Genomic DNA, 10,754 nt, shown 5'->3' with positions numbered 1-10,754 from the left:
AGGTGGAAATAAATGGGTTGAATGGAAGAGCAGACATAGATGATATTAGTGTCCATACAACTGGAAGGAAAAATCATGTAGAAAATACATTCAGTTATTATCTTGTGTTGATAACCCATTCTATTTTCAATATTGGAAGAATTAAGATTTTGCTGCTCTTTCCTCTTCTGTTAAGATGACGGCTCCAGGGGTGACCAATCTCACGGCCGTGACAGAATTCATCCTCCTGGGGTTCCCCACCCAGGGGGCCATGGGCTTCCTGCACCCGCTGCTCTTCTCCCTGGTCTACCTGTGCGCCCTGCTGGGGAACGGGCTCATCGTCCTCATCACCACCCTGGACCGGCACCTCCACACCCCCATGTACTTCTTCCTGAGGGGTCTGTCCTTCTCGGACCTCTGCCTCATCTCAGTCACGGTCCCCAAGTCCATCGTCAACTCTCTGAGGCACAGCAGCTCCATCTCCTTCCCGGGCTGTGTCGTCCAGCTCTTCATGATGGTTATGTCAGGTACTGCAGAGTTTCACCTGCTCACAGCAATGAGCCTTGACTGCTATGCTGCCATCTGCCACCCCCTGCACTATGAGGTCATCATGAGCAGGGACAGGTGTGTGCAGCTGACAGCTGTGTCCTGGCTGGGTGGGGGTCTCTATGCTGTGATGAACACAGCTGGAACCTTCTCCTTGTCCTACTGTGGGTCCAACGTGGTCCACCAGTTCTTCTGTGACATCCCCCAGTTATTGGCTATTTCATGCTCAGAAAATTTAATGAGTGAACTTGTCCCCATTCTCATCAGTGTGGTCTGGGGTATCTGCTATTTTATTTTCATCGTCATTTCCTACGTCCATATCTTCTCTGCGGTCAGGAAGATCCCATCCACAGAAGGGAAGGCCAAGGCCTACTCCACCTGCCTTCCCCACCTGCTGGTTGTGGTGCTGTTTCTCTCCGCTGGATGCTTTGCTCATCTGAAGCCGACCTCAGAGACCCCGTCCATGTCTGACCTGGTCATTTCTATGTTCTACACGGTGGTGCCCCCCACCTTTAATCCCGTCATCTACAGTCTGAGGAACCAAGCCATGAAGTCGGCTGTGAGGAGACTGATGAAGGGCCAATACTCCAAGATGTGAGATATCACAATCTATAATTATAACCCCTCATTAATTCAGCTTTTCCCCCCTAACTCTTAGATGTCATCATTTACAAGCATCAATTTCTTGCATTAGGATTATCCCCTTGTCACAAATTCATATTCTCATAATCCTCACTATACTCCTGTTTCCTAAATTGCTGCATCCTTCCCCCAAGCCCTCCCTGTGTGATGTTCATAAACTGAATCCAGCTCGTGGTTAAAACTTGTATTTGGTGCAGAGAGAATGTCCTAGAACTTACATTCACCAACATTTACATAACGTGAGCAGTGGTAAAGGGGTCTGTCCTCAGGACCCCATGGCCACGGGACCCAGTCCTGGGGCTCGGGTCCCACAGCCTATGTGTGTCTCCACCGAGGGCCTCGTCCTCGTTGATGGCAGGGGAGAGGTTGAGTGGGCCCCGTCCCTCACGATTCCTCACGGGGCGTCTTCCTCTAGGAGAAGTTCCTGTTGCTGCTCCAAGGACAAAGGGAAACCCCACCTGACTCTGCCAGAGGTGGAAGGATGGACACTTCCTTGGTTAGTGGGAATCTGTGAGTGAAACCTGGAATGGGTGGAATGCTAATTTCTGTGATGCCTGTTTGGATGCCAACGTGACTCACCCCTCGATGTGGTGTTTCCAAAAGTAAAGTTAGATGAATTATCTTTGAAGAGCAACATAACTATTAAAAGTTTATAAATTTTAATTGTTTAATTTGTTTTTAGTTTGCTTAGTTTTCCAGATAGGATCTTCATCCTCTACCGGGTCTTCTTCTCAATTTTTGTGTAGATTACACTTTAGTTCACTTTTCTTCCACTTGGGAACTATATTAATTTTTATTATGGAAAACATTATGCAAACTAAAGCTTGACAATATTTGCCATTTTTTTTAATAATCCTACATCTGCACTGCACGCCGGAGGAGCTCACATTGTTCCCTAACAGTGAGAACGTGAGCTGGGGTGACGTTTCTCCTCTCTGGAGCAGGTCACTGGGTCTCCAAGCTCTCCTGACCGATGGGCACATTTGGTTCATGAAACTATCTGTGATAATAAAATGTAGTAAATCACCAGACATGACTCGTCCATGCAAATTTCAGAATGAAACCTGCGCTAGAAAATCACTCACAGTAATATTCGTTTCAGTGAGAGCACGAGAGCACACGGCCTCCCTGGTGGCACAGCGGGTTGAGCGCCACGCTCTGAAGCTGTGCGCAGCCTCTGCAGTGCGGGTTTGATTCCCGGCCGGCCAGGGAGAAACCCACATGGCGCGGCAGACCTCTCCTGTCTCGCCCGCTGCTCCCCTCAGCAGTGTACTTCGGTCCTTCTGCCTGTTCTGCTCCCCGCTCTGTCTCTGGTGAATTCTCCCACCCTCCTGTGCTTCTGACTGTAGCCCAGCTCTTGTATAAATAAATCAATCTTAAAAAAATAAATATGAGATCACAGTCCCCATCCCCTTGGAATATGACGTCATTACGTGGTCAGATTCCTGTTGATGTATTTTCTGTTTTTTTCCTTGAACCAATCCAGCAAGCAGCCTCTCACGATTTTTATTCAGGCTGAAACCGTCCCTGCTCCTGAGCATCCACCTGACTCACACCTGCAGGGCCTGAACGTGCCGAGCAGTCACAGACGCCGGCTCGTGCTGCATAAAGTCTCCTGCGTTCCTGATGCTTCTTTTTGATTTTATTATTGGACAGAATCTGAGTCTCCTGACTTAATCCTGTCACGTCATTTCCTGCAGCATCTGACCGCTGCACACTGATCCTCTCCATCCCTCCCGCTCGCTGTCCCGCTGTCTCCCCCCAGGGTGTCCAGAGGAGACAGAGCACCTGAGTCTGTTTTCTGAGACTCACAGTGGACACCCGGGGCTGGACACTGCTCAGCCGGGACAGCGGGAAGGACGGACATTCCCTTGTTGGCCGAGACACGACCCAGTCTCTGCGACCACGCAGGTTCCCTGAGACCCCCGGGAGCAGCTCCCCAGCCCCCTGACCCTGCACCTTCTCCTTGAGCCCCTAAAGGACACCCCGCCCGAGCGCTGCCCCCCCTGCCCTGCCGCCCGGGGCCGCCTGCTGAGCAGGAGGGAAGGGGGTGTCCTCTCCCGGGGGGCTCGGCTCTGGGAGGCGTCCGGAGACACTGTCAGTCGGTGTGGACGGTCACTGGTCAGAGGTGACTTGAGAAACCGCTGACCATGCGGTGCCCAGAATCGCGATGCCCGGGGGAGACACGGGCGAGCCTTGGGGGCCGCAGGCTGCCCACCCGCGCTCCGAGCTCAGGGCGACGCCCCCGCCGGCCTCTGGGCGCCGGCCCCGGCTGCCAGCTCCCCGGTGCGCCCGCGGCCCCGACCCCTGACCCCGGGCCCCCCACCCCAAGCTCTGGGGCACCCACGGGTGTCAGGGAAGGGAGGGGCCCCACCCGCAGCCCCACAGCGCGGCCTGCACAGACCCGGGCGGCCTCGTCCCGGCCCCGTCTCCTCAGAGCAGCGGCGGGTCGTTCCTGTCACACGAACCACACAGGAGACAGATGGAGGACGTTTGCTTTGTGGTGGATGAAGAGAGGCCGCGGGGAGTATTTACAGACAGAGGAGATGACGTCAGAGGCAGCACTCGCGGGCCCCTAAACTGCATCTCCTCACACTCGCGACCAGCAGGGAGACGCCCGCCCACGCGCAGACACGCGGACATTCTCTCCACCCAGCGCGCTGGGCCCGGCCGCTCTCCCTGGACGGCTGCGGCGCGGGCCGGGCCCGGGGCCTTAGACGGCGGCTGGGCCGAGCCCGGGGCGAGGTCTGCGTCGCCTGAGCCCTGACCCGAGGCCGCTCGCCAGGGGAGGGCCACGTCCCGGCCCCGCGTCAGGGTCCACGTGCTTGTCCCCGGCGGGGCCGCTGACGCCCGGGCCTCAGAGCGCGCGGCGCGGGGGGAAAAGCGAAGACAGACGCGCCAGGGCCGGGACAGGAGCCGGCAGGAGGGAGGCCCGCAGGGACCATCCTCAGGCCCAAGCTCAGCTGGGAGGCGAGAGGGAGCCGCAGAGGGCGCCGTCCCCGATGGCCGGTGCGCCCCCACGGCGCCCACTCTCAGGGCCGGCCGCCCGGTCAAGGACGCAACAGAGGCGGTGGCGGGGTGTGTCCTCAGGAAACAGACTCAAAACGAGCGGCCTCTGCGGGGAGGCAGGAGAATGACGCGCCCGCGCCCACCGGGAGTGCCAGCGAGGGGACACCGCCCGTCCACACTGAGGGGCGGGGAAGAGAAAGCCACGACGCCTGGGCAGGGGCAGGTGGACTCCCGGACACGGGCAGGAGGACAGTGACCTGCACCTCAGGTCAGCCCCGTGGGCAGCAGCAGGAGGAAGCGGGTCTGGCAGAGACCACGGGCAAAGCTCGGGGCCTCCTGCTGCTGGAGGGCGGCCCCCAAGGTCACGCCACCCACTGACCTCAGTGCTGGCCTTGAGTGACTGGAGTCCCTCAGCCTCCATGAGTCATCAGTGTCCTTCTGCCTAAGGGCACGGCGGCTAGGCTGGGCACTAGCCCTGGGTTGACGGGCCAGGAGGACCCAGCCTGGCATGAGCCACAGGAGAGCAGGCCCAGGGCACTCCCTGTGATCATGGCGGCTCTGAGCCCAGACACAGCAGCTGGACCCACGTCTCTGGGCAGTGAGGTGCCTGCATCCCAGCCCAGATGCCCTGAAGTGCTCAGGGCACATGCAGGCGCCAGCTTGGATGTATAATTCAGCCTCAGAAGAGGACGCACGTGGCGGCCTCAGAAGAGAAGCATGAGCTGATGGCTGCACACCCTCCCCAGAGTCGTCACGGCTTCAGGACCTCCATAGACTTGGAGACCCCCGGAGACCTCCGCAGAGACCCCGCTGCTCACCTGCCTCAGGCCCTGCCTCTGGCATCTCCTGCGAAGAGCGCCTGGGCCTCAGCCCGGTCTCTGCCGGCTGTTTGCAGGTGGCGGGCGCCAGCACCCCAAGAGCTGGAACGCTGGTGTCGCTGGCACCGCCCGCGGGGCTGGTGCTCACCTGCCTGCTCCCTGGGGGCTGGCGCCTGTGTCTGGCCTCCTGGAGACCTCTCGGTGGCCCGGCCACGTCTGGCCCGGCATCTGGCGCTGACAGCCTGGTCTGCGGGCTGTTGCTGTGGGCTCTGCCCGCGCGGGCTGCGACCCGGGACGCGGGGATTTGATCTGGATCCCTGGGTCCCCCGTGCTGACCCCCCCTGTCCTCTGCCCATGCCCGTGGACCCCTGGGTGTTGCCAGCCACAGCACACGGGCCCACGTGGCGGGCGTCCCCTGAGTCCCTGAGGTGCAGGACACCAGGGGCCGAACGGGACCGGCCAGTGGACCGCACCCCTGGCGGGTCCTGCGCGGCGGGAACAGAGGGCCGGGGCCTCGCTTCACTGACAGGCCGGGGGCGAGGCCCGCGCCTCACTGTCCGCAAGAAACTCCGGAGTCTCCGCCAGACTCGGCCGTGGCCCCTGCACTACCCGGCAGGGCGGGTCCCTCACGCGGCTCCGGCTCCGGCTCCGCCTTCCCCCCCCACCCCCCTCCCCCCACCCCCACCCCCACCCCCACCCCCCCACCCCGCGCAGGGACGCCCCGCTCCCCCGCGCCCGCCTCAGCTCTTTGCCGTCTGCGACCCCGACCCGGGGCCGCGAGGACGCGGGGAGACCACAGCGGGCGAGGCCCCGCCCTGCGGGGTCAGAGCCAAGGCACCCCCCGCCCCCCCCCCCCCCGCGAGGACACGCGACGGCGCCGCCCGGGCCGGACCCCACGGCCAGGCCCCCCGCCGACCCCCGACCCCCGACCCCCCCGCCCCCCGCCCCCCGCGTCGCTCCGCCCGGCGCCGGCGTCGGAAGACCAGGCCCGCCGGCTCGTCCCCGGGGTCCTTGGTGGACCCCCGGCCCCGCCTCCACGCCCCGTCCCCGCAGGCCCAGGGTCCCCAGGGTGGCGACTTTCCCGCTCCCTGCGGACGGCCCGTCCTGGCAGGACGCCGGGGCCACCCCGTCCCCGCGGCGTCGGGGGCGATGGGCTGAGGGGGACCAGGTCCTGCCCGCGGGGTCTCCCGGGCCCTGACGCGCTGGCCCGGGGGCTCGTACCGGGGCTGCCGAGAAGCCCGTGGGGACAGGACAGCGGCCGGGGGGCCCCGAGCAGCGCGAGGACGCGCCGGGCCAGGGCGCGGGAGGGACGTGCAGACCCCGCGGCGGGTCCGTCTGTCGGGGTGTCGGCGGGGACCAGGCGAGAGTCCCGGGCTTGGGAGCCCCGAGCGTGTGGCTGTCGCCGTGGGGTGGACCGTCCCTCCCGCCCTGGCCGCGCCGCGCCTGGGCCCGGCGGACCAGCTGCAGGAGAAACACCTCAGCTCCTCGGGCGGGGCAGGGGCGGGACAGTGGCCGGGAGGGCAGGACGGGGGTCACCCCTCAGCGCGGACGAGCAGGGCCGAGGGCCAGACGGTCGTCACACGGCGACACGGGCGGGGACACCCCACCCGCTGCCGTGATGAGGGAGGGGGGCGCCGACCAGGAACAGACTCGGGCCTCAGGTCCACTGGTCCAAAGTGTGCCCGGACCGGCGACTGGCCAGTGTTTTGCAGTGACTGGGGGCTGAGACCCCACAGGCTAGATTTGGGGCGTCCTTCACAGTTCGTGTACCTGAGGGTTCTTGGGGTCCCGCACTTGAAAGGTGCATGGACTGGGGCTTGGAGACGGCAGAGGAGGGGCGGGGCTAGGGTTTCAGGGGTGCCCATGCACAGGACGCCGTGAGACGGGAGGAGACTGCTGTCCCGTCTGTGACCGCCAAAATTTGAAAATTTCACACCAAAATATTTCATGATGAAAATGTAGCTCCAGTTGGATGTCAGACACTTAAGTCATTCTCACAGAGTTCACCCTGCGAGGCCGCTAGTCAGGCCTACCTGGCCTCCAGCCCAGGGGAGACCCATGTGGGCACAAAGTAAATATGGAGGCAGCCAGGAACGGTTAGAAAACGGCAACATCTGCATCTTTGAAAGTCTGGGATGACAACTTCATACTCTCCTTTTAAGTGACAGGCAATTTTAATTTTTCTGCCAATAAATGACTTTCTTCATATTACTTCTTGGTACTGTTATAGCTTACAGGTATAAAGTTTTGGGATACAATAAGAATCCAATATATGTATTGAATAAAGAACCTGAATCAGAGCATCATAAACATTCACTCAGACTATTCATAGTCATTGTATAGCATAATTAAAATATATGAGTTAATAAAACATTAAACACTTCAAGTTTGCTTGAATTTAGACATTTAAAATTGTTGGACAACATGTTATTATACATTGAGAACTTTAGAGTCTCAAAAGAAAACAAATTAAATTAAAATATGAAGAAGAGAAATTGAGAAAGCAATCCTATATGTAATCACAAAATTAAGTATTAAGTACCCAGGAGTAAACCTAAAAGATGGAAAATTGTAAGACCTTCTTAAAATAAATAAGAAACGCCCCCAAAATGGAAAGATAACCCCTCCTCATGGATTCAAGAATCAGCATTACAAAAAATCCATCAGACCCAAAGCAATTTACACGTTCAATGCAATCCAAATGAACATTTCAATGGTAGTCTTCAAAGATATGAAACAAATACTATTTAAATATATATAGAACCACAAAAGAACAGAACGCAAAATAATCCTGACAAAAATGAGGAAGAATGGAGGCAGCACATTCCAGACTCCAGTCCATACACTAAATCTCTGATAGTTAAAGCAGCATGGCACGGGGACAAAAACAGACATGCCGGCCACTGGAACATAACGAGGGCCCAGGAACCCACCCTCATCAGGAGGGACAGTGACCCTACGGCAGAGGAGCCAGAGCAGGCCCTGGAGCAGGAAAGTGGGGAGACGGTGCTGGGAGAAGCAGACAGACACACGCAGCAGAGTGAGCAGGTCCTGCCCCACCCCCTGCAGAAGAGGAAACTCAAGCAGATAAACGCCCGTTTCCATGGGTGACGGCACCATCGTCATGCAGCAAACCTAAGGATATGACACCATGAGCAGAAACCCTAATATTCTACTCCATTCTGTTAAGGTTAAAAGTAAAATTATTCAAACCTAATAACAGTCCTAGTGTAAGTGCAGGGACAGGGGCTGGGGTGGAAAAGAACCGCAGGACACACAATTTCAGAGACGAGTAAAGTTTCTCTTCCCGCAGGGCTGGGGACCCCGGTGGTCACTCACTTCTGCTGGACGTCCATTGTCTTTCCACCCCACTCCCCTCCCTTGGCTCCCTCCTGCCTCTCTCCATGTCCCTTCCCTCCCGCCTCAGGCCTACCCGCATCCCCCTCACGCCCACCCCCAGGGCCTCTCCATGGAGGGCACATGGGGGGGTGACGGGCGACTGTCCAGCTGTCTAGACAGGGACTCAGGGCACTGTTATGACGGATGGTGCCCACCACGGTGGACGCGACAGGTGGGGAATGGAACCTGGACATGAGCATTTGTCTATTCAGGTCCACAGAGGCGTGAGCCAGACACAACATCACATCTGCACACCGAGTGTGATAATTACTCTCTGAGATGCACTGCAGGACGCGCCCATAAACACAGTCAAGTAAACACACACTTTCCCTCGGGAGGAGGGTCCCTGAGGGCTGGAATCCGGACAGTGTCCAACACGCAGACACCAGCTCCAGAGCTCAAATAGCCCAGCCCTGAGGCCCTGCTCTGTCCATGAGGCGGCACAGGACGGGGTGGGACATCCTGTGAGTGCTCAGAGGCTCCCCACGAGCCCCAACTATGGAGTGAGAGGCCGGGACGCCCTCTGTCCCGCCATGGGGACACCCTCAGGACAGAGACTCGACACGGCAGCAGGAACTTCCCCCCCAGACTGCAGGTATCTGCCCCCAGCCGTTTGCAGGGGAGAATCCACTCACACTTGAAAGTTTTCAAATTCAAGCTTAATTCTAGACTTGAGAAAGCACCCTAGTTAAACTATTCATTTTCTAAATCATGACAACTGATGCTGAAGGTGCCCACGGTGCTCAATGTCCCACGGCCGTGTCAGCCTGGGTGAGACTCAATGAGAGAAAACATTCTTTTTTAATTTAGGATGGTCAACGATGTTGACTTAATACATTGATCATATTAAAAGGTTTTCATTGACGGGAGATGTGACGATTAATGTTAATACCTAGGATTTTAGCATCAGCACAATCAGTGTGTTTTGGATACTAAACAAAAACACAACAATTAACGGAATTAGACCGTAATGAAGAAATGCTAAAGGAAATTAAAAAAATAATGCCTATTGTTAAATTCAGAATGTGAAGCATTTCTGTCCTAAACAACATGACAGACAAGCGTCAAGTAGGTACGCGGTAACATCTACAGCAACATGTTGACGGCTTCATGGCTCTGACACAAAAGTAAAGCTGGCAGGGACGTGTGACTATTTATGGACGTGAACTTGGGATTTTTCCCCAACTCCATACTCAGGGATTGTTGGTAATATTGTAAAATAAAGTCACAATATTTAAACAGGGCCTGGAGGAGATAGAAGTCAAATGTTATTTTATCATTTTAAATTTGCATATAAACCACTCAACAGATGTCAACATTATTAACAACTAAGTACCATAATTCATTTCCTTGTTTTTATTAAATTTCAGGAATTATTCGCACCAGTATGTTGCAATTATTTTATATTACCATATTCTCCTAAAAATCCTGCCTCCCCAGGGCCTGCCCCTCCGTCACCCCACAGAGGGGGGAGAGGGTGAGATTGGGGGGAGCAGAGAGGGCAGGGCAGTCCCGTGTCCAGGCGTCCCCACACACGCACGGGCCCGGGGGGAGGAACAAACCCGCACCTGGGGGACCCGGGGCCCTGGGACCCCCAGGGACAGCCACACGCACAGACCATCCGGCTCAGCCCCGGAGCGGCCTCCTCCCTGCACAGACGTGCCTGAGTCTGAGGGGACAGAGGGGCCGGGAGGGACCCGGGGTGGACGAGCCCATCCTGCAGGAGGGACGTGTGGGGGTGACCCGGGAGCAGGAAACGTGGTCTCTGGGGCCTCAGATGTGGGGCATCAGGGCCAGGGAGATGAGGAGACGAGGGGACAGACCAGGAGGCAGCAGGGAGGCCACAGGGGCAGGAATCTGACAGAGGAGGCGTCAGGACACGCCGCACGGGGACGCCGAACCCAGATCATTCAGCTCCAGGACAGTGTCGGATCACGGGGAGCAGGAAAAGGGGGACCCGCACACCCCATCTCCCTGCACACCCGTCCCTGTGGGGCCTCCCCAGACCAGGGCTGTGCTGGAGGTGCAGGGACAGGCTCTCCAGGGTGGGGAGGGGCTGGGCATGGTCCCGTGTCCTCTGGGGCTGTGCCCTGGACAACCTCTGGGAGGTGTGCTGGGCGGAGACGCTGGGGCCTGGGCAGGAGGGGGAGCAGCAAGACTGGGGCTTTCAGCAGGGACAGTCAGTCGGGTTGGTTGAGAGGTTTGAGACTGTAATTCTTAAAGTTCTAAGAATTGAGGGTCAACGGAGCTTCAAGCCTTCCCTAATTTTCGGGACACGTTTGCACAGTGTGATCATGTCCCCTCACAGGAGATGGAAATGAAAGTTTGAACACAGCAGCACACGCACATGAGGATACTACA

General features: G+C 57.8%; 1 protein-coding gene across 1 annotated transcript; it reads left to right on the top strand.

The window, feature by feature from the left end:
• Positions 1–250: 250 nt before the first annotated feature.
• On the top strand, positions 251–5,302 carry LOC311176881 (olfactory receptor 14A16-like; the record flags this gene model as incomplete). Its single annotated transcript, XM_084242520.1, has 2 exons — positions 251–1,000; positions 5,072–5,302. The coding sequence occupies 2 exons, from the start codon at positions 251–253 to the stop codon at positions 5,300–5,302; spliced, it is 981 nt and encodes a 326-aa protein (XP_084098646.1).
• Between the last annotated feature and the right edge of the window lie 5,452 nt (positions 5,303–10,754).

The sequence above is a fragment of the Talpa europaea genome (assembly GCF_964194135.1).
Source record: "Talpa europaea genome assembly, chromosome: 9".
Lineage (NCBI taxonomy): Eukaryota > Metazoa > Chordata > Mammalia > Eulipotyphla > Talpidae > Talpa > Talpa europaea.
The sequence above is the reverse complement of the archived record's forward strand: the minus strand, read 5'-3'. Positions and strand labels throughout refer to the sequence as shown.